The 26139-nt window shown below is 47.3% G+C and overlaps 1 protein-coding gene and 1 long non-coding RNA gene across 6 annotated transcripts; one reads left to right on the top strand and one right to left on the bottom strand.

Moving 5' to 3' along the window:
* Positions 1–1996: 1996 nt before the first annotated feature.
* Positions 1997–25760, top strand: LOC135312499 (uncharacterized). Of its 5 annotated transcripts, none has more exons than XR_010372061.1 (6): positions 2655–3314; positions 12445–12685; positions 13136–13380; positions 18021–20498; positions 20707–20813; positions 22531–25760. It is a non-coding gene; the product is annotated as an uncharacterized LOC135312499 (long non-coding RNA). The 5 variants fall into 5 exon arrangements; XR_010372062.1 differs by having other exon boundaries at positions 18021–20813; positions 22531–22672; positions 24910–25760; XR_010372063.1 differs by lacking the exon at positions 2655–3314 and adding an exon at positions 1997–2278 and having other exon boundaries at positions 18021–20813.
* On the bottom strand, positions 2655–3635 carry MIXL1 (Mix paired-like homeobox). The gene is made up of 2 exons (XM_064446368.1): positions 3264–3635; positions 2655–3195 (listed from the first exon to the last, which is right to left on the bottom strand). The coding sequence occupies exons 1-2, from the start codon at positions 3570–3572 to the stop codon at positions 2740–2742; spliced, it is 765 nt and encodes a 254-aa protein (XP_064302438.1). The 5' UTR covers positions 3573–3635; the 3' UTR covers positions 2655–2739.
* Positions 25761–26139: the final 379 nt, after the last annotated feature.

Raw genomic sequence — 26139 nt, 5'->3', positions numbered from 1 at the left:
TGTTTTAAAAGGTGTATAGAAACTTTACAAGGGATATCACAAATAATCCTAGACACTGATTTTGATGAGTTACCCGTGGAAATTTACCTCTCCTAACGCAACAGAACATTGTAGTGGTCCCTGCAATTACTTTTGTAATTACATCACCCATTATTTTGTGGTGTTACCATCTGTTTGGTAAAGACAACAGAGAGGTCCTCTCCCACCACCCTTACCATTTAAACAGAGAAAGGTGCCAAAGCCTAACTTAAGGCACGTAGGTTTAGTCCAACAGTAACTAACAGGATCTACAGCTAACTCAGGGAAAAGGAACCGTCCCCTTGCTGCTTACTTACACCCGTCCTCCTCATCTGCAGCTCATAAACCTGTCAGCGTGATGGTTCAGGGAGCTGTGCTGCTGAGGAACAGTTCACCTTTCTTGTCCAGCTTTCTACCTGTGTGGCACACTGAACTCGCTGCCAGGTGCAACGGGCGCCGGTGCGAACAGAAGGGAACAGCAAGGACTGCCTTTTCCAGCAGCAGCTTGCTGGCTTACAGTACTCTGTAATCCCTTACTGCTCTGTCAGGGCTCTGCCTACTTACTTACAAGGGAAGCATACGCATGAATGCTTTTATGGAATAGGACTTCGCAATACGAAGCATCAAGCAGTCACAGAGGCCAGCGTTGTTCTGTTGACAGCAACTGCCCGAAACTGAGGGAGAGAGAAGTTGTAGATGCTGGTGGGTACTGCTACCAAGAATGGTATTCAGCAAAGGGGATTTGGGAACCTGCTTTTTCTGACAACCTGATTCCTTACTGGATACAGAATACCTTGCAATACCCACCACACTCATCTTAACTCTGATTCCACAGGTATGGTGTTTTTCACATGTGGATTCTTAAAATCGCTCTTTCCAACGTGTTTTGTGTTGAAGTGGGTTTTTTAGTCATTACAGGGTAATGTAACGTAATAGGAACATGCAATAAAAGTATCCGTGTACTTTCACATGTCATTTGGCCAGCACACGTAGGCAACGTATACACGCTGCGTCTCTTCAAGAAGCTGCATTTCAGTCAGAGGTCAGAGTTAATTCATTCAGGTCAGAGTTAATGCTGCTGAGTTTTGGTGAAATACAGTAACAAATATGAGTGTTTCTGATGAATGTGGCCTAAGCATAGTAGGAATCTCAAGAATTCACTATAAGAGCCCTAAATTAAGTCTGCAGGAGTAGAACAAGTTAGTTTAGTTTCTTATAGTCAGTAAACTGGAATTCACCCTGCACCCCCAAGAAATGATTGTCTCCTCCTGTAAGTATTTCTCTCCCGGGGTCTTCCCAACACCTAATGTAACAGCTCCTGAAGCACCCAAGTCCACTTGGGGCAGGAAGCACCTGGTTTTGCTCAGTTAGTTTGCATTTGTTTGTGTTTTTTTCCCCCAAGGACAGCTCTGGTTTTTGGAGGGAGAATTAACTGCCAGTCCTGCTACACCACTTATCCTTACAAGCTTGCAGTTCAACCATGGTTCAGCCGCCCCAGACCTTGCAAGCACAGGTATGTTATAGGGTGATGCCAAGGAGTTTGTGCACTGGTAACCTTGTTGGGGCATGATTCTCGATAGTGCGTGTTTTTGCCACCAGTATGCTTCCTCTGTGCTTCCAAACCATCAGAGCCTACAGCATTCAGGTGCTCTCCCATACCTGGAGTCCTACAACTTGCTCTGCAAGGCTCTGAAGTACAGCTTTGTAGGCAGGAAGAATTGGCCTTATCCTCAAAATACATGTATAGTAATATATCTGTTCCTCCATAAATTGACTGAATTACAGGAGAGGCTTCTGTTACCAGTAATTTTAGCGTTCAGAGGTGTTTTGGGTGCAGAGCCATTCAGCCCACTACCTGTCATGTAAACAGCTTCTGTGTAGCCCCCAGTACTCAAATTCAAAGTTAAAGTGCCTTTACAGTGTTAACAAAATACTCCTGCTTTTCTGTAGTTTAACATTAACCTTGGCTTAAGTGGCACAGCTGAGGTTTTTGTCTGAACAGGACAATGATTTCAGGGTTTGGGTTTTGTATTAGTTAGGCCATAAATTTGCATTTTTGTTCAGGGATGGGGGATGTTGTTTAGAGCAGATCTAAAGCAAATGCTGACAGACATTTCAAGGCAGTTTTTGTATCCTGTCCTTCAGGCCCCTTAGGTCTCTTATTCACACCTGAACCCCAGCTGTGGCTCTCCAGGACCTGGGAAGAGAACCTGCGGCTGGGGTATCTACCATCTCTGTTCTCCACCCCTCGTCTGCCAAGGTGAGAAACCCTTTCCCTGCCCCAGGTACGCACACAAGTAAAGCAAAAATGTAAACCTTTATTTTTTTTCCCCTCGGTGAAAACATCCCAACAGACTATCCCCACTCTTCTAACATCAGCCCCCACCCCCAAAACACAGTGGATTTGGTTAGCTTTTTGGCTAAAGAAAGTTAAATAGAAATACAAAACGTGCTAATGGAAGTCTTTAAATACAGTGTAAAAAGATGCCCTCAGCTGATGGAGCTGACCCGTATCTTTCTTAAATAAATAGGTATATTCAGTTACTACCGGATAAAGTGCAACAAGTCGCGGGGCGTGTGTGTGAGGTAGCGCAGTATGTGAGTGCTCCCCGCCAGAGCAGCGCGCCCCCAGGCGCGGGTTTGGCGGGGCCGGACTTGGCATCCAGCCTGGGGGTGCAGTTTTACCCCCGGCCCAGGGCCGGGTCCCGCCCGGGCCGGCGCTCACAGGGCTCGGAAGGCGCCGAGGGCGTTCTCCTCCCACTCCGAGCCCGACTCCGAGTAGCCGCTGGTGTCCTCAGCCTCCGAGACGGGCGAGTACTGCCCGCAGAACGGGCGGCCCGGCGGGCAGGGGCCCGCGGCCGGCGGTGGCCCGGCGAAGGAGGCAGCTTCGGCCCCGGCGGGCTGGCTGGGCGGGAAGCCCTCGAAGCCGGGGCCGGGGGGGAAGGCGGCGGCCGGCGGCCACTCGTAGGGGGCCGAGCCCTCCTCCTTGATCTGGACGATCTGGGCTAGGCCGGAGAGGCGGTAGCGGGGCCGCTCCGGGGCGCGCAGGGCGGCGAAGCGCGGCGGCCGCGGGTAGCTCGGTGGTGGCGGCGGCTCGGCGGGCGGCGGCGCGGCGGGGCCGGGCCGGGGCGCTCCCCGCTGGCGGCGGGACTTGGCGCGGCGGTTCTGGAACCAGACCTGAGGAGAGAGGGCGGCGGTGAGGGTGGCCCCGGGCGCTGCGGCGCGGCGCGGCCGCCGCCCCTCACCTGGATGCGGGACTCCGGGATCTGCGTGGCGTCGGCCAGCTTCTCCCGCAGGTAGATGTCGGGGTACATGGTGTCCTGGAAGACCAGCTCCAGCGTCTCCAGCTGCGCCGCCGTGAAACTGGTCCGCTTCCGACGCTGCGAGGCGGCCGGCGCCCCCTCTGACGGCTCCGCCGCCGGCCGGCCCCGCTCCCCCGGGGGAAGCGCCCTGAGGGCGGGCGAGGCCGCGCCGGGCCCGCCGACCCCCGCCCACCTGCCGGCGGGGAAGGCGGGCGGCTCCGCTGGCGGTTCCCCGAAGCGCAGCGCGGCCATGGCAGCGGGCGAGGAGGGGGTGCGGGCCCTCCGGCCGCCCTTTATAGCCGGGGAGGGGGTCGGCGGGGGCGGGGGGTCGGAGGGAGGCGGCACGGCCCCAGGGGAAGGTGGGCGCGGAGCTGCGGGCACCCCGCCGCGCCCCGCACCCCGGGCCCGCCGGTGGGGTGCCCGCTTGGGGCGTCCCCTGCCTTACTCGGCCCGGAGCCCCGCAGCCCCACGGGGTGGGTGACGGCTGGCGACCCCCTGCACGGACCACGGGCAGCGAAGGGGAGAGCGGAGCAGGGTTTGTATCCCCTTTCTGTGGGCAAAACAGCTTGGCGTTAGGAGGCTGGCACCCCGGATAGGGCCCGGTCCCGCAGCTTGGTTGTTTCTGATACAACATCTGGGCCGATGTGGTTACGGAGTTTGCTCCCTCCAGCTGCTGGTGTGTGTGTGGGGTGTTTTCCAGCAGCTGTCCACTTTGGTGAGCGAGGGATCTCGCATAGTGTGAGACTCAAAGTAAACAAAAGTTGTTTCTTCCTGAGGCCAGGGCTGCTCTGTTTGGAGGACTTTGCCACAAACTGTGCAGCCAGTGTACGGCCTCCTGCTGTGCCTGCTGCCGCTGGCTGCAGAAACATCTCTTGCCTTTTAAGGTGCAAGTTAAATGCACCCGGAGAACCCCAGCAGCTAGACGGTGCAGAGACAGAGAGTGGTGTCGCCGACTTTGCCACCCACTTGCTAATGCCTGCATACTCCCGCTCACACTCGCACAGCTCAGGCACTTCTGCGATAACCGTTTCCCAGCTGGAGAGGTCTTGCGCTGAAACCTTGCCCGTGTGTTCCAGCAGGCTATGCCTCACCCTCCCCGAGGTGCTTTAAAAAGGGGTTACCCTTACACGACCATCTCCTGTGAAAGAATGGTGGTTTGATTGTTAAAACTATTTTTGGAGGTTATATTCCTAAAGCGTTTGTGTGTTTGTACCTTTGTGCTTTTATGCTTGCAGCGATCCAAGTGCTCCTGTTAAGTTTCTAGGTCGTTCGTTCCTGAAACTGTGGCCCGTAGTCTGTGGACAGGGGTCAGGAACGTGATGCTTGTACAGCATTCTCAGTTAGCCGTGTACGAGAGGGCATGGTGGTGAGGAAGGGCACAGGGGAGTGAGGAACTAGAAAGCACGGACAGCGTTATTTTAGGTTTTTAATAAAAGACTCAGGGAGGGTTGAACTACTCTGCAGATTCTCTGCAGATTTAGAAGATGCCATGGGTGGCACCAAAAGGGAATTACTCCGTATTACATTTCCATGACAAATATTTTACTCTGTTTTACATCCAATAACATTTGCTGAAAAACATAAGCAGAGGTTTCTTTGCTGTGTAATGCAGCATAGAGATGTGACACCCTTCAGGTTTCTGAAGGATTTAATCCTGCTTTGAATTATGCCCTTATAGGGATATTGACCTCAGTTTCTAGGATTTAGTTAAGGTGAATTAAGTACGCCAGACAGAGCTTTTTCAGGAAGATGTTTTTTCACACACAGATGTGTTTTTCTTTCAGCAGCAGCAGCCGCCCAGGCTCAAGTAGCTGCTGGCACCGCAGGCCCCCCACTGTCCGTCCATTCCTCCCCCCCAACCTGATCTGCTGCTTTCCCTTTAGCTGAATGGGTTACTAAGCTGTATGTGGGTCCACACAGTGTGATCAGGGAACTTATCCAAGTTAAATTAACTGTACAGTAAAAGCAGGTTTGTTTGGGTTTCTTTAATCCAGAGCTGGGATTCCCCGCGGTGGGTCACCGGCAGCCCGTGGGACGGCTATACAAGCAAGAGGGCACTGCCAGGTGGAGCAGGAGGGAAACGAGGGGATCCCATCTGGGGGTGCTTCTAGGACTGCCGCCACATGGATCTGATGTGGAGCTAGAAGAGGACAAAACTCAGACAGACTGCCCAGGACTGTGGTGGTTTTCTGTGTCAGACTTCCCATTAAGATGACTATTTTATCAATGTATATTGAATACGTACTCAGGAAAGAGCGAGTACTGGGAGCTAATAGACCTATTCCCAACTCATAAATCTGGAAATGGGCTGACTCTTTGATCTCTGATTGCTGTGACATCCTTTGGGCCAAAAGCCTCCTCAGTTCCCTTGCACTTTATGGTACCAGAGGTGTTCCAACAGCTATCTTGTAACAGCAGCTAACCTGCTTCCCCTGATGAGGAAAGGAAAGGAGATGTTTCCCAGGACTGAAAGCTTTCATTAAGAGACAGAGATAAAACATTTATAGACCATAAAAAAAGTCTACTTTGTTACAGCGGAAGAAAAATAACTTCTACCTACTAAACTTAGTTGCAGTAGCTCTTGTATGAGTGCAGTTTCACTGCTAGTTCTGTGATACAGAACGGGAAGCCTGTGTTTTGCAGCTCTATAACAACAGGTTAGGTAGGTACACCTGTGCCACTGCAACTGGATCATGGGCAAATGGTTGGCGCCCTTAATGCAGCCCGGAATTACACACACAGGCTCCAGGGTGCGGGGTTCACAGTCGCTGAATTGCCCATCTGCAGACGATTGCATTTTCTAGCAGATGTTCCTGCAGGTTACCCGTGAGTGGCCGAGGCAGCTGTAGGCAGGCCTGGCCATGCTGCTGGCTGCACACCTGTGGTGCTGACCTCTGTTTACTTCCACTGTCTCTGCCTCAGTTTTCTTTTCTGGGCTGTCTGGCTAATAGCAGCATGTTGATGTATCTTGGTGGTGAGTCCTCTTCTGCGTACCAGTGGTATGTGCTGGAAGCAAAAGCAGAGAAATTCTGGGGCAAGACCAGAGCCCAGGAATCGTATTTTCCCTTTCCCATTGCTCAAAGCATTACACGCTGATTTCCTCTGTGGGTTCCTGGTGGCCACCCTTCTCTATTGGCTTGGTTTGAAAGGGATCCAAGATTGAAGAAGGGCAAGGGGGGACAGCGCTCTAATTGTGAAGGAGTGTGCTGTTAGGTGGAGACCAGAGTAGGAGGCTTTTGCCTCCTTATAGACAAGCAGGACAGCATGAAAGACAGCTCTTTGCTTTCTTCTGCCAGTCCTCTCTCCTCCCAACATTGGCACACCTCTCCACAGCTCCCACAGAGCATCATCCCACCTATGTGCTAAAAGCTCAGCCAGTGAGGTACTGCAGTGTGCCTCCTGCAGCAAGAAAAATACACCATGTCTAGGTTTGGCAGTGTTTCCTTTGCCAACAAGAAGTTTTGCATCCTATTGTGCTCCTTGTAGTCTGACAATGTTTCCAAGGCCTAGTGGGTGCCAGCATCTGCATGGAGTTATACCTAGGTACAGGCTGGAAGTGTTTAGGAAGACGTTCAGACTTTTGTCCCTTCCTGTTCTGTATGCTGGCTTTTATTTGTGTCCTGTCTCGGCACAAAGGGGAATTTTACTTCTTCCCCCGAGATGCAGAAACTATGACGTAAATCCAGAAGTGGCTTGCTTTTTGAAATTAAGATGGCTAAAATTGAGGTAGCTATTTCTAAGGGAAGAGAGTATCTACCTTGTGTAGATAATGGAAATTACAGCCTACTAGAGGCTGATTACATTGATCTTTGCTATATTTCTCAAGAGATAAATTCCTTATGCTTTCGTCCATGCTGGGAGTACCTCTGCACTGGGGCACTTGTGCCAAAGGGACTCTTGCAATGCGAAATGCGCCTGTACCTGCAATGAAAACACAGTTTTAGGCTTGAGATGAAGAACAATGCTATCATGTTGCTGCTGCCAGCTCCGAGCATCCAGCAAGGATAAGGCAGGCTCTGAAACACAGATTTTGGAGAAGAGGGAGGTGGGCCCTGTGCAGGGTTTGCTGGCCTGCTGGCTTTTCAGCCTTTTGCATAACAAGCTGGGGAGGTTCTCTCAGGCTGTTGAGGGCTATAAGTTATCTTTTAAACATGCAGGTTAAGATCTTGCCTGACGTGACTGGAGGAGCTGGGGCTTGGGAAGCATCCTGGAACACGTGGCAAGAGTAGGTGGCGGTGTGACATTCAGTCGTGTCTTTGCTGCCAAAACAGACGCACCCCTTTAGATAACTAACATATATGAGCAGTTCTGCTGCTCAGTCTTGGAGGGGATGAGACATGGTGGGTTTTGCCATGCAGTGGTTTGTAACCACCAGTGCAGCCCTTGCTGGGTTCAAACTCCTCTGGCTTGTCACATCACTTTGTTCCTTCTAGGACTCTGCAGGGAGACAGCTCTTGCACGGTAATTTTTCATTCCAGCAAAGATGATTTTTTTTCTTTTTGGTGGCTGTCTTTAACATGAATTCTCTGGTGTCTAAACCCGAGATTGAAGCTTTTAGTAGCACAGAGTTAGCAGTGTCTTGTCTCCCTGACTAAACCTGTAAAGACTTGGTATCTTGGACGTCTCAATTTCTACATCAGTTTTAATTGAAACAGGCCAACAACTTCAAAAGCTTATATTAAGAGACTGACCAAAAGAGGAACAGTGGGAACGAACCTGATTTCATTAACTTAGAAAAAGTTTAAGAAAAAAACCAAAAACACATTTTTGCTGATAAGGCTTAGCTTAAGTTTAAGCTATATTGAAGAAGCAATGCCTGTATAACTATCTTGCAAATAAAATTAATTGTAGACCGGATACATTTTTATGGTGGCATACATAACTACGTTTGCTCCAGAGCTTCTGCTGGCATGAAAACGCTGTATGATTTCCAGGTTCTCTAGCAGGGCCCTGATAGCAAAAATCGTTAATGCATGCTAGGCTTAGGTTTTGAGGATTTTTTCATTCTGCCTAAGAGGAAATCTTTAGATGAATGCTTAATTTCCCTCCGATTGCTTCTAGTCACTGTGACAAAGCAATTTACAGCCTCTGAATGCTTCTAGAGGTTTATCAGATCTTCCCAATGTACGTACACCGAGATTTATATTAAGGCACATCCAGGCTTTTAGGTGGAGTTCTGAGGTCTCACAGTTATGTCATGTTTTTAATTTAAACTTGTCATTTTGTAGTGTTTGTGGTTTTAGCCCTCATGGCTGTAAGAAGGAAGAGCTTGAGAAGGTGGGCTGTGTGTAGTGTTCACTTTGGCATAGTTTGCAGGTATCTTGAAGTGTATTCTTGAGAGGCTTGAGCTGCCATTTCATCTTCGATGTTCAGCTGCGTCCCTGAGAGCTCCTCCCCTCCAGAGCTCCGAGGAGGTCCTCGCTGCCTCACCCTGCACATCATCCTCTGCTCTGAGGGGAGTCCCAGAACAGATCCCAGCCTCCCTAAAGAAAGGGACCAGCACTCTGCAGAGGAGAGGGGTTTTGCCTTCCTGGTCAGCCAGGAAGCGTATTTGATGTAGAGGGCTCTGTCTGCCTCTCGGGAGGATGGACGATGGCACGTTCATGCTTAGGCCTGTGCCATTCCCAGTGCATGTGTGTGGTGGGCGTGATCAGTATGGTGACTTGTTTGAAAAGCGCTGCAGGCTGAGGATGCCACTTTTGCGTTCACAGCTCCGTCTCTGGTCTCCTGGGTGGTCCCAGGCAGAACACTGACTTCTGTGCCTCTGCTTCACTGTCTGTAAAACTGAAATAGCAGCATTTGTCTCTGACCCTCAGGCTCGCCTCCACCTGTGAGACAGTGAGGTGGATCCAGTGTCTTACTACAAGGTCAGAAGCTTGACTAAGAAGAACTCAGCCACACTCCAGGCTGCCCCCAGGCACCTGGGCACTTGGGCTGGGGAGGGAAGGGGAGAGCGGGGTCATGTCCCTGGTCCGTGGCTGATGGTGTGACCCAGGGAAGTGCAGCCACAGTGACCTGTGACCAAGGGGCAGGGCTGAACCCTTTTCAGGGCTTGTGTACCTACAGGTAAGAAATGCGTGATGTAGGCCATCGCATTGACCAGAACAATGTCAGAGCCTGGTGACATCAGTCCCCAATGCTCGTGCAGTCCAGCCCAGCTTCAGTTATTTCAGATCACAAAGTAAAGGGCCAGTCTCACCCAACAGCTCTATGCACAGATCTTCCATGGGTTAAAATAAATGCAATGTGACAGGCAGTTGTGTTTCCTCTGAAAGATTACTATCTTGCTTGTCTAGGATCTGATTATATCTATATAAGCATGATCTATTTTCCTTTGAAAATTAAATTGGTGTCTCTCTTTGGTTTTGGCAACAACGAACTAATAGTGTCTTGTGACTTTAGCCCTGTGCTTAGGAGGGGGATGTGACTTGGTGGGGTAAGCCATTTCCTGAGAGGTGTGAGACATGACTTCAAGACCTGGTGGTGCCATTCGTATATTCTGTTCGGAGGAGTTGATAAGAGCTTCAGACACACAGAAAGCCTTGAAGAAAGCGGCCATGGGGGAGGCGTAAGAACTTAGCAAATGCATATGAAAAGATCAAGGGGCTGCATTTGCTAAATCCCAACAGGAACAGATTTGGGGCGAGATGCCCAGGTTCAGAGGGGACCCAGACATAGCAAAGGGGCAAGAGCAGAGCACGTCTGATGGCTGGCAGCTGGCTCCCTACCTTCGGAGGGAGAGGAAGATCAAGGATTGGGGAGTGGGAGGGAGATAAAAGCAAATGGTGGGGGTGGGAAGAGGGAAAGGAAAGGGCAGTAGGGAGGAAGCTACCTGGAGGTAGGAGAGGCTGGCTGAAAGGGCAGGTGATATTTAGGATTGAATTTAGACACTGTTAAACCTCAGCCTGCCTTTGAGTTTTGAGATACCCTGCAGATGGCAGGATGCGTGTACCTGACTTACTGTTGCTTCTGCAGTGAGCGGACAGTCCCACAAAGACTGCTGTGGCAGCAAGCCGTGGGCTTAAACAATTCCTTGTTACAATTTATCTCTGTGCCCTCTCTGATTTTATAGCATGTGGTGCTGCGAGAGAACCTAAGGCCTCTATTTAATAGAGCTCATCATGTTGCTTTGCTTACTTGCATGCTCTGAACAAGGTCATACCCCATTCTTAGAGATACTGTCCTTAATGAAGAATTTTGTAACAGCTGTTGATGCAGGTGGTTGTATAAAATTACTGGGCTATCTGAACTCCCAGTAACGTTTAATTAATTCACTGTACAAGCAAAGGAAAAAAACTCTTATCTCCACAGAGGGAAAAAAAACCCAACAAAAACAAACAAACAAAAACCAAAGAAAGAAGATGATAAGAATGGAAGCGCTAAGGAAAAAGACCCTGTTTACCTCTTTTACATACAGCACCTACTTAGGAGAGGCAGCCTTTCAGGGTGCAGCCAGAATACACACACATAGCAGGGCTGGCAGGGGAAGGCAGGGTGATATATAGCAGAGAGGCCACATCCTCTTTCTTTTAATAGCACTGAATAACAGAAAGAAAAGCTCCAGACAGTCCCCTCTTCCTTTCTCAGGCTCCTTGGCCTTAGGGAACAGTGTTAAGGCATTGTTTTGTACCTTTTCTTGGCAGACTAGTAAACCCTTATCATCATCCCCTACACACAGTGAGATCTTCCTTCTACTCCAGCTTAGAAAATGACAGTCACGAGGTTCTCTGTTTCTGTCTTGCACTGTTTGGTATCTGTCTGAGCACGTGAGCTACTGAAATGAATAGATTTTTATGAGAATTTCACTTTTTTCTTCTTTTTTATTTTTGTTAAAGGTTATTGAGAAAAGGATCCAAACACGAAGCAAATTTTGCTGCAGTGGTTTAAAACTAGAAGGCAATATATAGAACCAGAACTTTCCCAGTAAGGTTGGATGCCTGTCACAATACACACATGGATCCACTATTTTTCTTTGCCCCTGGCTGCTCTGGTGCTATTAAACCCCACAACTCTTCCCTTTCTGAGTGGTATTGACAGGACATCTCTTCAGCTGGCTTCCCTGTGCTTCCCTGCTGCTGCTCAGGCCCATGCCAAGGGCAGTGCTCTGGCTTCAGTCTTATAATTCATTCTAAATGTTTTGCATCTTTTCTGATTAGTTTTGGAGACAAGGGGCTGTTGGTCTCTTGTGTATCATGGCATTTGCAACAGAGCCATTTTGGTTTGCTCTAGCTTTTTTTTCCTGGGGTGATCTCTGTACAGTTTGGAAGATTCTCAGCTTTAATGTGTAGATGGAAGGTGGGAGTTCCACCTGAGTTGAGGATTTTCAGTTGATCATTAAATCAGCAGTTTTGGGTGATCATAGCTGGGGAGTGCAGCGGTTACTATGCTATTTGATGAAGTAATTCTCTTCTGTGCATGAATTGACTCATATTTCTTTGCTATTTAAAATCACACTGAAGAAAAGAAAAAGAAAGAAAATACCACGCAATGAACCTAATAGGTATTATTCCTGTGAGTTATCCTGATTTTTGTAAGCCCACGGCACAATTTTCTGGTGTCTGACTCACACAAAAGCTCCACGCATTTGCACAGAAAAGTATCTGTGTCTTCCTCCCCCACTATCCCATCCTCCTGGTCCTCCTGCCTCAACCATCCCAGATAAGCTGCTCAATACCATCCCACATGTTGCCTCACTCCTCTCTGCAAACACACTCTCTAGGGCATGTCCCTGCCCTCCACCCGGGACGGGTGCCCCTCAGGGCTGCCCTGCTCAGGCAGCTCTTGCACCAGACCTTCAAAATGCCTCTTGTTCTCTCATCCCTATTTTATACCACAGCTGTTTTTCTTCCCCCATTATTCAAGTTCAGCTTCTCTGCTTTTATTTCTGGCAGGGTTATTTTTCTGCTTGACTTTGGCTCTGTTTGTCAAGGGTGCACCCTTGTCACCTCCTTAGTCTAATCCTCTCCTTTGTTGTCTAAAGGTCTTCCTCTTGCCTTTTATTGGTACTTTTATCTCTTTCTCTGTTATCTTTTAGCCCCCTTGATTCTTTCTCCTCTCTTTTGCATTTGACCAGGCTTGTCTTATATGTATTACTTGGGGGTTTTAAGAATTTTCTCCTTGACAGCTTTTCTTCCCCGCCTCCTGGAAGTTTCTTCGTGCTGCTGGACACACGCCAAAGAGCAAATACGTTTATTACTCCAAATGAGACAACAGCAATCCCAGAACGAGAGTGACTCCAGGCGGCAGTGATTGCAGCAGCTCTCTACTGCCATCCTAGCCATCCTGCGTATCTCATTGTGAGACCACGTTTTTCCTCTTTTGCTGTCGTATCTTCATATCTGGGAGGCTGTCTTAATGCCTTTGAGGTAAGAGAAGGTATAAAGGAATTACAAGAGTTTGCTGCAAGGCTGAATGATCAGAAAAGTGTGCAGCAGGGTTGTAGTGTGGGTTTCTAACACAGTTCCACTGCTGCTATCCTTTTTTGTCACCGCCCTTGGGCAGCTCACTGTCAACACCTGAAGCATGGCTGTAGACAAAGTCTTTATGACAGTGGCTGGAAATTGCAAAACTGGGCACAATATCACATCAATCACAGCATCACCTGGGTGTTTTACATCCTGTGTGTCTTGGTCACTGCCAGCATAGCAGCATTCATGGTTTTCTAGCATTTCAAAAGGGCTGTATTTCTCTCAAATCTTGCCAGGATAGAAAAAGTTGGGGTCTTCAAAGGGCAGAAGTGAGAAGATAAGGAGTTTCCTTTGATTAATCTCTCTTGGTTGAACTGTCCTTCCTCCGTGTTTTGTATTTCTTATCAGATGAGGCAGCAGGAGTCCTGGCATGTATGGAGCAGTCCAAGAGAAACAGGGAACCTGCTGACAGTGAAAATCCTGACAGACTGAAGACTGATCCTCCCTGCCCGAAGCACTTGATTTTTGCACCTCTTCAGACGAATGGTGATCTTTCCACTGGCTGCATGGAGGAGGCTCCTGCTTGAGGCACCAGGATAATTTCTAGCTGTGAGATGCGATGAGCCACACAGGTGCCCACACAGCAAACTTCTGTATGTTGAGCTCTTTCTTCATCCTAACAAAGTGTCCAGAATGTGTGTGAGCACTGACCTCCTTCACCTCAAACAGGTCTTTGTATTTCAGCTTTCCACAGCAGCAGGTTGCTATTAACAGTGTCTAGCCAAGTCTGGGCTGTCCAAACAGATACATCAAATGCCACTGTAACTTGCCTGTGGCCCCATTGCTGAAGGGGAGGTGTATGGCACGCTGGCAGAGACACACAGGGTTGTTCCTAGAAGATCCTTGTTCCAGAGCAGGGTTGGTGCCTACTTCGTGCTCTCCAGGACTTTATCTAATCTTGTAGCAATGCAACTTCGCCAGATTCCTTTGGCTAACTGAAGTGGAAAAGCTGGTTTCGGATGGGAATTTTACTTAGGACCATGTAAAATGCATATGCACGAAGAGCTGCAGAAGGTCGTTGCAGGTCTGCCTGACCTCTTTTCTCTGTCTGTGTTTCCCAGGGTCAGTTCTCAAACTCTTGCCAGTGTTTTCAGCAGATGCAGAAACCATGGACCACATCACACAGTAGGAAAGACTCACTCACTTTTTCTTCACAACAAAAGGAGAGCCACTTCTCTGAAATCCTCTCTATATCTTTGGGTCTAGCTTGCTGGTTTTCTCTGTGTAGGCACGTAGAAATCATGAATCATAAAAAAAAAAGGAGTCACGAAGTGCTCTTTGGAGCACTTGCAGAATAGCCATAGTTTAGATAATTGCAGTGGGTTTTTTTTTTCTGGGTGAAGTTTGGGCCGTTTGGGAATTGACCCCTAAACATGGTATGAGTAGGAAGGAGAAAGCTAAGTGGAAAATATCTTTCCCAGCAGTGGCTCAGGTAGGCTCAGCAGAAATAAGCAAGAGATGTACCTGCTTTGGCTGACGCTTTTTTGATGAGGAAATGCCTCCATTAGACCTGTTTATTGGTGGATGACATTAGCAAAACACTCCTAGTGTGGCTGTTGCTATATAGCAAAGTATTATTTTCCACCTCCTTCCTGAAGAAAATAATCAGTGCTTGTTAAAACAGAGATTTTGCTGTTGGAACCATGGTTTTATTATAGCACAGAAGAGCAGAGGGCAGCACTGGTAACTGTGGGGACACTGGAGGGCACCACTCTCAGTTGCCCTGCACAAAGAACACGGGCTACTTGTGCCTTGGTGAGAAGATGGTGTGACACACTCTGCTGGTCCCCTCCTGTAGTGCCAGGTGGGAGCACAGCATAAAGAGGGCAGCAACAACCTTGGGGTGAGGCTGGAGAGGACTTCTGTGTTTGCCAGTGTCACATGTTTAAGCAGAAATTCATTTGACATTTTGGACAGGGGAAGGCAGTGCTGATCATTCCTGGCTGCTGTGCTGCGTACGTGCCAATGCACTTGGCTACGAGGATGATGCATTTTCCAGCATAGAGGAGGCTTGTGCCCATGCAGTTTTAAGGTCAAATTGTGCCATCACACCCTTAAGACAGTAAACAGTGGCAGATTGTGAAAGGGGCTGTACCAGTAACTCTTACCCATGACATTTTTGGCACACCATCTAACCAACGCCCAGGGAAGGCTGTCAGACTGTGGTGATGCACCGTCTCCTCGCATTTCACAGCCTTTCCTGGTGAAGGTAGGCTAGACATCCCCAGCCTTGCCTTTTAAGTGGACTTCTTGCCAAGACGGTGGGTCCCTGCAAGATGAAACAGAGCAGGTCAGGGAAAGACTAAGACATCGACATTTTCCTGTAAGGTCTTTTAGGATCTCAGAAGAAACCACAGCTGAAAACCAAATGGTCTTCAGTCACAGAGTCAGAGGGGAGGTGCCGTGTGTGTCAAGCTATGAAAGGTACATCAGGAAACCCAGGCCATTCACATGGAATATGTCCAGCACTTTGGTAGTACAGATATTCAGCTACATGCAAACACAGGGTGGATTTAGAAGTTTTGGGCGCTAGAGCTCCTACAGTCAGCACTGGTGAAATTGCCCCACTAAACTTTTATTTGGCAGTGTTTTAGCCTCTGCTATATTCTTGTATCCTAGTTTGCATGTCTCATATCACACGGGCAGTCCCCTGAGCAGCACCCTTGAAAGAAAGAGAACCAAAAGTGTCTTCTGAATATCCCACGTGGAAGAGAATCACTTACATAAAGAAGTCACAGCAGCTGCTCCTATTTTTGTATCATCCTGTCTGTTATCAGTCAACAGATGTGATGATGGAAAGAGAAGAGGGAGCCTGGAAGGAACCCGGTCAACAATATGGATACTTTGGGGAAAAATACTTGAATAGTATGTGTGGTTTCAGCTCCACGGGCTGGCATCATTGCTAGCTGGACAGAAGTGCCAGGCAGGCATAGGGAAGAAGCACATCATGTATCTCATCCCATATCTCTATAGCAGGCTGGGGAAGTATGTGGCTTTTTACGTGCTGTAGTAGCCCAGGTGAGTTCATGGAGCACTGCAGTGCGAAGGGCCATCCTGGCCCAGGCTTTTCCCTTAGCCCCTAATCTCTTTGTGTTAGCTACAGAGATTGCAGAGTACAGGCAGGAGTTGCTCTGAATCAGTGTGGTGAGTCCCCATCCTCAGGTTTATGGGGCTTGTTCCCAAACTGCATCCCCCTCATGCTACTGCGGAAGGTCATCAGGGCAGTGGTGTGCCAGGCTGTGAGGATCTAAAGCAATGCAGAGGTTTCATTCAGGAGGTCTGTGCTGCAGCAGATGTTGCCCTCGGGGATCATTATCCCCAATACCCTCGGATGCTGGATAAGCTTTCTGCAAACCCAGCTTCCTTATTTTCTTAATAGTGACCATGGTGGAAAGCGTTCTCCCAAAAGCTCTGGAAGCGAGTCCATAAAGGGGCTTGCGTGTGTGATGGTCCTCACCAGTGGTTTTTACTGCCCAGCTGCTTTCACCCAGCTCCCAGCAGCATCGCGGTGGGACCAGTGGTAAGAGTGTAAAAGCAGCAGCTGTGATTTTAGCCTCTTTTGGTCTGGGCAGTCACCTGTGAGGCACTAAGAGAGCTACCTACTTGCTAGGTCACTACAGCTGTTGGACACTGCTGATGTGGGCCAGATTTGAATGCTGGGTCCTGAGATGAGAGGTTTCACCCTGTTCTTCTCCAGAGGCAGCTGCTCTTCCTAAAGAGTCTTTCAAGAGCATTTCTAATGGATGCAGGAAAAAGAAGAAAACTCATCCCTGTGCTTTTACTTCCGTGCTGGCATTGCGTTGCTTCCTGTGACCCTCTCTCCTCCCAGCAATGCATGGCTTTAAGGTTGCATAGGCTGGGTGGAATATATTTTAGAGTGAGACTCTATTTAGCCGTGATGTCAACTGCAGCCAACTATAAAAAGCTCAGTAATGCTCTTTGAAAGTGTAACAGCTGCTGCTCTACACAGTCTCTGGTGTATTACCAGTCCGCCCTATTTCATGTGCACACAACCAAAATAAAATATTATAGCAATCATCTTATTATATAGTTCAAGGAATTTGGGACATAAATTCCCCAGAAACCAGGAGGAATTCAAGGTTAGCCAAACGGGGTAATTTTACACAGTTCGTTAACAGAAAGGTAATTTTATCCAGCTTTGCAATGTAGCCTGACTTTTACCTAGCACTTGACTCTGTGCTATTAGTGATCCCTGCATAGTGACAACAGAGCAGCAAACCTTTCCTTTGGGCACTTTAGCTGGATGTTGTTCACATACAGTTATAAACTGAGCTCGCCTGTACTGCATGGGACACGTCCAGCAATATATTACCTGACATACGAAACCTGGTTTTGTTCTTAACTGGATGTGGCCTTGTATATTTGAAAACACACTAACTAGGCCAAAATTTTGCATAAAAGCAGAAAACATGATTTATAAATCTAGGATGAACAGATAGAAGTGAATGACTGTGGAACTGTGGTAGGACTATACACCATCACAGTACTGGAGATGGGGTCTTGGCTGGGTCTCTGTTAAGGGCAGGACTGAAACTGTGGATGCTGTAATAAAGGTGATTCTTTTCTAACATCTGAACAATGAACATTTAGGAGTAATCCCTGAGTTTCACTCTGTAGACTTCCTTCTGCTGAGGACCTTGATCCATTTTGCAGGGATGTGTCTCTGTTCTGCTAAAACATGGGAAGGTTGACCAACCTGCCTACAGTTACGTGAAAGCCAGTGAGTCACAGATCAAGATGGGGAGTGTGGCTCTGCTTTCCCCCTTCCCTTTCCTTTAGTCACTGGGCCCTGCTGTCTGGTGAGCTGACACTGCCACCATCCAATTCCATTTTCTCCAACCAAATAAGACGGCTCGAACAGGAAGCAGCAGCTACATAAACAGGACAAAGAAAAGTTTCATTAAAAAATCGCACAAGTGCCCAATTTACTGTCGTGATTGTTTGAAGTCCTGCTGGGCTGAGCCCTGACTTGGTGGGGTCCATCATGGGGACCAGCCAGACTGAGGGTCAGCACCCTCCTGCCTCCTAGAGCCAAGCTGATCAGCCCAAGCTCCAGGAGCCTTCTGCATCCTCAACAAGAGTCAGCAGTGCAAAGTGGCCACAGTGTTGTCAGCAGGTTGATTTTGTTTGTTTTGTAGTGCAGATAGGGCCATTGCAGTGTGGGTGAAGAACAGCCTGTTCCTAAGTGACGTGTAAACTTCTCTTGACGCAGGTTTGAAGCAGCAGTGAGCTCACCAGTCTGCAAGGAAATGGTCAGCTGCCAAACACGGCTGTTACTGAAGGTGACAGGACAGCTGGGCAACGTGAGGAATGATCTGGCATCAGACAAAGCTGCAGGGATGCAAATGCACATGCCGCGGGACGGGTTTGGACGTGTCTCTGAGTACTGGCTGCAACCAGCTCCCAAGCAGGGATGTTTCATCCATGAGGGTGTTAGAGACACTCAGAAAGGAAAGCAAGCAGCCTCCAGTCACAGGGGAAGCTTGGGAGGGAGCCAGGGAGCAGCCTCAGTGCCCAGGCATGGTGCTGTGGGTGCAGGCCCAGCCTTCCCTGCCGGCTCTCCAGAAACCCCTCAGGCTCCCCTGCTTTGCCAGGGCACTTGGCTGTTGCCTGTGCTGTAGGCACGAGCAGCATTGGCAGGATGAGGAGCTGACTGGGGGAGCTGGTTTCTTTGATGAAAAAATACACATGCAAATACACACTGTACGGTTGTTTAAATAAAGTGATGCTGAAGAAGGGTGACTTGTGTCAACTGGCAGAGATGAATTTACATGCTACAGCATGTAGCCATATGCTTTTAGGTAAGAGGTGGCACATTTTTTGTGTCCAGCCATGTATACATAATGGTATCACAGGGGGAGCCGAGTTGCTGTGGAATTTAAGGTTGTGGTTTTTTTAATGGCGCCTAGGAAACAGGATACTGGAAATCCTTGAACATTCAATAACTTCCCAGCCAGAGCTGTTATTTGTCCTGTAATAGTCTGCAGATTACTTAAGACTTTACTATATCCCTTGATAACTAAGAGCTCAGTCCTTTTAGATATTGAGCAGTCTCTATTCTAAATAGGGACGGCTGAGACTTTTTGCAAAGCTTTTGTCTACCTTTGTCTGAGGCTTTGTAACAACTAAGTGGCATCCACACTTCTAGAATTGAGACTGGTAAATAATTGGCCACGATCCCATTTGTTCAAAGAAGAAAAGAAAATAGCACTGCAATCCTACATGGGTGACAAGATGAAGCTGTCTGTCTCATACAATAGCCATAGAAACCTCAGGCTCCTGGTGTTCAACTCCCTGGCTATGATTTTCCACAGTGACCAAGTAATGTATTTAATCCTTTTGCTACCTCTTTGTAGAGACTCGGAGCTTTACAGTGTCAGAAGGAATCATCACTAACTCCTGCAAGGCATTAGAAGGCAAGATCTCGCAATGTGTCACTGAGGGGAAAAAAAGAACTTTTCTTTCAAAACAGTTTTTTTTTCCCTCTAATATATTTTACAAGTTGAGAAAAAACAAGCTCCTTCAAAAAAGAAAATTAAAAACTTTGATTCTTTTGTAATGAATGTGATGCTAAAGCTGACACCTCATTTCTTTCACTTGGGGTTAGAGAAATTTTCTTCAGATCTTCAGGACTTTCCAGTCCTCCTGAAGGATTTTTCTCCTGACTCCTAGTTGACTGTTAAAAAAATAAGAATTATTAGATATTTCACAGTGCATTAAATTACTTGCCTCTAAATAAGTATTATTTTCATGAAAGCAGTCATATTGGATACCCTTACTTCTGTGGGATCTGGGAGCCCTAATCAGGACCAGCCCCTTCCTGACATGACCAGCCTGGGGACTGGATTATTTGGTTAAAGTGATTAACAGTGAGATAATTACATTGTGCACACAAAACATAGCGAGGGGGTCAGAACTAATACCCACTGACCTGAATGTGGCATTTCACACCTCAGTGATAAGGTTCAACCAGCAAAGATTGCTACTGCCCTCTTTTTGAATAGAAAGGATTAGCAAGAACCGGCTGTCTGTCCGTGGCTAACAGGTTACTGGGAGGTGCTAGGCATACTACTAGTGATGTTTGGGACTCCGTCTGGCAACAATTCCCTTCCCCAGGTTTTGGTCTGAAAGAAATGGCAGTTGCAGTTGCGAATATCAGAGCCTGTTCTCCAGCTGGAAAATATTGTTGTTTGCTGTAATATAAAGGCTACTCAACGATTACAATGATGGGCACTCTATGGAGGCCTGTAATAAAAGCAACACACAAAAGGAGATATGACATTCACATATTTTTGAGCCTAAGGGCTTGTCTATACTAGAGATATTTTTTTTTCTGCTGTGAGAATCTCAGTGAGATTAGACGCACTCTTCCTGCCTATGTCTGTATAGCTACATCTAAACGAGGGCTTTTACCAGCATAACTATGTCAGCAAAAGACCCAGCTCTTAACTCATATAATTGCACTGTAAGGCTCCTTAAGTGGAGGTCAGTTTATACAGATTCTGCAGATGGATGGAAGCAAGAGAATTGCTCCTTTCATCATGATAGCGTTTTATCTCGGGGGCCTAGTGCTGACATTTTGAGTGTTGTTAACCTCTGCTATTTTAGGACTACTGTGTAGGAGCGCATCACCACTGAATCAGGCATTCAGATACTTCTCTCCTGGGGATATGGTTCAGAAATCTGGCTGGTAAGATGTAATCACCTTGGTTAAGCTTTTCCTTTGAGAACTCTTGCCCTGTTTTTCCCTGATGAAACTCCCTCACGTGCCAGCCATCCCAGACCCTGTTTTACATGAGCTACATGATGAGGTCCCCAGTGGATGACTCCATGACTACTTTAAATTATGTATTAATATGTCATTCCCCTCCTCATTCAAAGATTTTATTATCTTGAAGCACAGCATGTGGAATAAAGAGGATTCACATCTCGCTGTATTTAAGAGGAAAAACGTACAACCTGTTCATCAACTCCTCTCAAGTATCAGCAAGATACGGACCAGAAGGTGTGTAAATACACTGTAGACATTTTAAGACAAAGGGGCTGGGTTAGATTATGGATGTACTAAATGTGCCAGTCCTGAACTCTGGCTTGATGAAAAATGAGGGTTTGGCAGCTTAAGCAGATCCTGCCTGCCACTCCCTTTGCCATCTCCCTCATTCACGCTCCTCTGCAGCCTTTCACCCTGACAATTGTACTGACTCAGTTGTTTATGGGGCTGGGCTGTGAACCAGATCTGGGAATAAAACCAGTTTAAAAAGAGAGAAAGAGAGTGGGATAAAAGGAAGGAGGCTGTATTTCATTATGAGCCAGTATTGTCACTGAATCCCCATCGGACCGAAACGCAGCCTTCTGCAGTGATGGGGAGAGCAGCCACAGCCTCTCCAAGAGGAACGCAAGCCAAGAAAAGGCACGGTTACTCGTGCAGCCCGTACACACGCACAGTTACATTTGTGACTTGCCTTGCAACCAAGGATCTTGCATTACTTTTGTAAGAAAGGATGATACTTCTTATCTCCTTTGAGGACCGCCTACTTGCACAGATAAAGAGAATGGGAAGTCCTATCTCAGTATTTTGTCCTGTGCTGTCCATTAGGAAACTAGAGTGAGGAGGTTTTAGCTCAAAATTTCCATCTTTGTTCACGAGCCTTGTGCACCATAATCTGCTCTGATTTTATCCTTGATGAGAAAGAAGAAAAATGAGAGAAGAAAATTATGTCAAAACACTATCACCAGTCTGATGGGACCTGTGTGATTCTCAGCAGTTCTGCTCTGCAGTGCATTTCAGTCTACGGTTGTTCCACTGTGAACAACTTCCAAGGTCCACAAAAGCCACAAAGGAATGGAAGTCAATAGATTTAGTCCCGCTGTGCAGGATCTGCCCCTCCGCTAGCAGTCCATGAATGAGAAGAGGTTGAAACTGCCTGCTGGAGTGCAATTCTACTCGCACAGAATGAGGGAGATAAAAATACACTTCCTGCACTGAAAGTATGTTCATTAGAGCAGGAGAGCACAGGTAGGAAAGCACATTATGTAGCGATCTGATTACTCCAATAACAGTGGGGTGGCTGGATTGGTGTAGCTACTTCTTACGGTACAGTTTGGTATTACAGCTGATCTACAAGCTAGTTGCTACCCGTGTTTCCTGTTCGTGTTGCCTTACTTATGTTGCATCTAGTAGCTGCGTGGCCACAGGGCGAATCTGTTCATCTGGTTGATAACAGCAACAAACTAACCGTGCCATAAAAATAAGTAGTTTTTCAGCCAGATCAGCCAGCTGAATCAGCTCACCCTGAAGCCACTCCATCACTAGATTCAGTGCAAGGGAAAGGGCGGGAGAATGCAGCTGGAAGCTGTGGTGGAGTGCGACCACCACTATTTGGCATTAACTCATCGCTCTTACTGCAAGCTGCCCCCAAAAGGACAACCTGCTCCCATCCTCCGTTCCCTGCTCCTGGCAGTGTGTTCCTGCTGCTGCCAGTGCTTTCCTGACCCGTCAGTAAACAAGGCCAGCTCTCTAAACCAGCAGAGAACTAAACCAGCACCTAGGAAGGAAATACTTTTCTGCCTGCTTGATAAGGTGAAGGGCATTGCTGAGAGGTCCAATGAGCTGGCAACAAGGACGCTGATGGGAGTGTGTGGTGTGTGGCTGGGAGCAGACCAGGGCAGCTCCTTCTGACAGCAGCCATTTCATGAAACCTCATTCTCAATTTAACCCACAGCAGGAAAAAAAAGCCCCAAACAACAACATAAAAAAGTGAGCCACAGCTGAGCAGATGGGAACCAGCTGCACACTCTCCATTAAAGAAGAGTGCATCTGATAAGTAAATGAAGAGAGGTGTGTTTAACGCATGTTTTTGAAAGGTATGTCATCCTTCTGTTTGCTGAATGGAAGGAGTGATATGAATAGCGCCACGTACTGCACACATAGCCTTGCTTTTCCCAAGAGACAGGTGGGAGGGTCAGCAAACAGTTTTGCAAAGAAATCCCCGCTCTGCCTATCATTTCCGGTGCCATCGGGCAGCTTGGAGGCCCAAAGGCAGGTATAGTTCATTTGAAAATAAAGGCAAAAGGAGTGGCCGCAGGAGGGAAGAAGCTGGTATGTAGCACAGCGCAGAGGATGATGTGTCTGGAACATCAGGAGAGCTCAGGGGCAGGGGTGTGCCATCTCTGTCCCCTTCGGGGACACATGTTAGTTGGGGGTCAGACCCTGACCCAGAGGTCCCACTCCCTTCTGAAGGTGTTTTAAAAGAGCATCCAGAGGTGCTCCACATTTACATGGATGGAAATCATTCATCTGGCTGTTGGTTCACAGTTTTTCCTGGGCAGATAGCCAAAAATGCAATTGTTAATTGCATCAATTTCCATGTTCTCTCTTCTGTAAAATCACCTTATTAGAGGAGTTGGTTAAATTCAGGAAGTGCTCAAATTCCTGGCCATATCTTGTTTAGAAAAGACTTCTTGATAACAGTGCTGTACTACTTCTCTCAGCTCATGTGTCTGTAAAAGGTGTGATTGTTTACAGAGTTACGCTGCTGCAGATGCAATCCTATCAGCATAAGATACTTCAAACTGGTATCACATATTTTATTAGACTGAACTGTTTTTTTATGATAACCTGTAGCTGGTACAACTGTGTCCATGCTACGGGATGTTTGCTGTCTGTCAAAATGGGAATATTTAGTGAAGATGGACTTTAGCATGCGCATGTTTCCTCAGGAGTCACTACAGCACTCTGTCAATAAACCTGTTTTCAGCAGTGTTTGCTGACATGGCTAAAAAGGTATTGCCAGATCCTACGTCTGACTGACTGTTATTCTGCACCTTGTGTAATAATTTAGAGAAGTCAGGGTGAATGTCACCATAAATTACTACATAAATGCAAGGCAGCAGCACAGTGAATGCTGTTAGCCTCAAAGCAGACAACTATTATCCACCCTACTGTAGAGAGGTCCCAGAAGGGACTGCGAGTCATTTGCAAAATTGCAACTGTAGTGCCATCCTTCAGAGTTGTCCAACAGGACGTGAAGCGCACAGCACAGTTTGCTCTTGGATGCCAGGCCAGATTAGACCATGCTTTAAAGGAGACCTCTTGAAGGAAAAAGAAAATGGAATTGTGGTTATTTTCAGGCATCGACCCAAATTGCATACAAGTTTCTACTCAGAAATTGCATAGAGGTTTCTATTTGGAAAATTACCTTTCTCCTTTTTTTTTTTTTTTCCTGTTTTTGGAGCTTCCATTAGTTCTTAGAAGAACTGAAACTATTCAATCCAGATGAGACCGTGGTGGAGGTCTTGCAGAACTGGATTCAAAGTGCTCTCTTGCTTAACTGAAAAGTAGAAACAGCAAATCCTGAGTCGGCTTATTTTTCTCCACAGACATATGACATTTGAATAAACAAGTAGTAATGCAAAAGGAGTTTTAAATGACTTAAGAGAATTTTTTTTCAGTGAATCCTGTGGTGCCGTTATATGCTTTGTCATCCCATATGGGCCAATCCCAGGAGGCCAAAGCCGATTTAATGTGCATGCACAAATGGCTGGAGCATGACCCTTGAGTTTATTGTGTCCTGAACATCTAAAGCGTTACTGAGAAGATCTGCTGTCTGTCACATGTACAGCAGGGTCACCCTGGGCTCCTAAACTTCAGGAAAACCAAGAAGCAGCCACAAAAAAGCAGCTTGGTGGTAGATGAGGTTGAGTGCTCACGAAATGGGCAACACTGGTAGATTCACTGTAGCTCCTGGGACAAAGATACTGTCCAACAGGCTTCCAAAAAAAGTAAAAATCAATTTCTATAAAATGACTGTGATCAAGAGAACTGTAAGGGGAAAACAAAAATATTTGCATATACTCTTTAATCTAGATTATATCATCCAGAGCAATGTAAAGCACAAATCAAATATGTTCTTCGTGTTGCTAGCAGAGTTGGGAACCTACTACACTGTAACAGTGCCTCCATGGGTGGATTTACGGTGTAAGATCAGCTCCTAACCAAACAGCTTGCATCTGTCCTTCAAGGAAAGGGAGACAGACAAAGAGAAAGGCTGTAATTTAAAGAACTTGAACACTTTCTTCCTTCTGTTCCTGGTCTGTTCCAGCCAGTACAACTCTCATGAATGCAAAATGAAGCCAGTAAAAAGCGGAACAGAACTGTTATGTTCTGGGAAAAGGTAAATCCTGTTACTGCTCACAAATGCAATTCAACTGCCAAACCTTGGGGAATTTAATTCTTCCATTAACCCAGTCACCCTCCCAGAGATACACGTAGCCTTTCCTTCCAGACAGTCTGCTCTCCTCTCTCCCAGCTACAGGAGCTCTGGGCTGGTACGATAACTCTAGGGCAGGAAGCAATGTTCACACCTGGTTTATTTAACGTAGCCATTCCTGAGAAGCTGATAACAATATTTTCATGGTGAATGATTTGCATTTCTGAATCCATAGCACAGTGCCAGACCCAGCTGCTTGGAGACGTTCATTTGCGATAATCAAATATTTAGCAGCTGTTGCTCTAACAAACACCACATTAGGCCACATCTTACAAAGCGGGGCTTCTTCCTCTGTTAGCCACTGCTGCGCAAGTGGAACTTCAAAGGACAGCCCCCACTGCAGGAAGCACCCAGGTTTTACCCACGGGTGTCTGCGAGGAAGGGCTGACGGTCTGGTACCTGCAAACACCAGGAAGAGTAGAAGAGCTGTTTGTTTAAGTGAGACTAGTGCTTTATGAACGTTTTAATGGTTCACTGTGTAATTGGAATGAGTAGGTTGGTATTTTTAACTGTTAAACATTCACCAGCTTCGATTAAATAATTGATGGTTTCTATACAAATTTTCTAGGCCTATGGTTCGTCGTGGAGGGCATTTGCTGGACTAGACTAGCTCTCCAGGACTTGTATTTCTTTTGTGTTTCTTTTCCTATGCAAACCCAGCTGTTGCAAGAAATAAATGAATCATTTACTGGCTGAATTTAGTATTTTCATCTATCTGTGAATTAAGCTAGGGGTTTTCTCAAATACATAAACTATTGGGAATTCTTTGTCATAATCCTTTGGGAAATACTTCTTAATTTAGGGGATTCATGAGCAATTCACTGTTGTTAGAAGTCATACTGGCTGTGTGCCAGGGAACAGCCAGTGCTGCCCACTCCCTGAGGTCTGGGGAGCCAAGGGGGCTGGGAGTGCAAGCCTGTGGGTTGGGGTGCAGGTGACAGTCTGGGAGCCTGTGGACATAGCTCAGGGGAGGGCAAAAGCCTCAGCAGAAGCAACTCAGGAGGGCCAGGACTGGGTGCAGTGGTGGCCTCCCACCACGCTGCCCAGGCTGCTCCCCAGGGC

This window comes from Phalacrocorax carbo, chromosome 3, assembly GCF_963921805.1.
Source record: "Phalacrocorax carbo chromosome 3, bPhaCar2.1, whole genome shotgun sequence".
NCBI lineage: Eukaryota > Metazoa > Chordata > Aves > Suliformes > Phalacrocoracidae > Phalacrocorax > Phalacrocorax carbo.
This window is presented reverse-complemented; position numbering and strand designations above follow the sequence as displayed.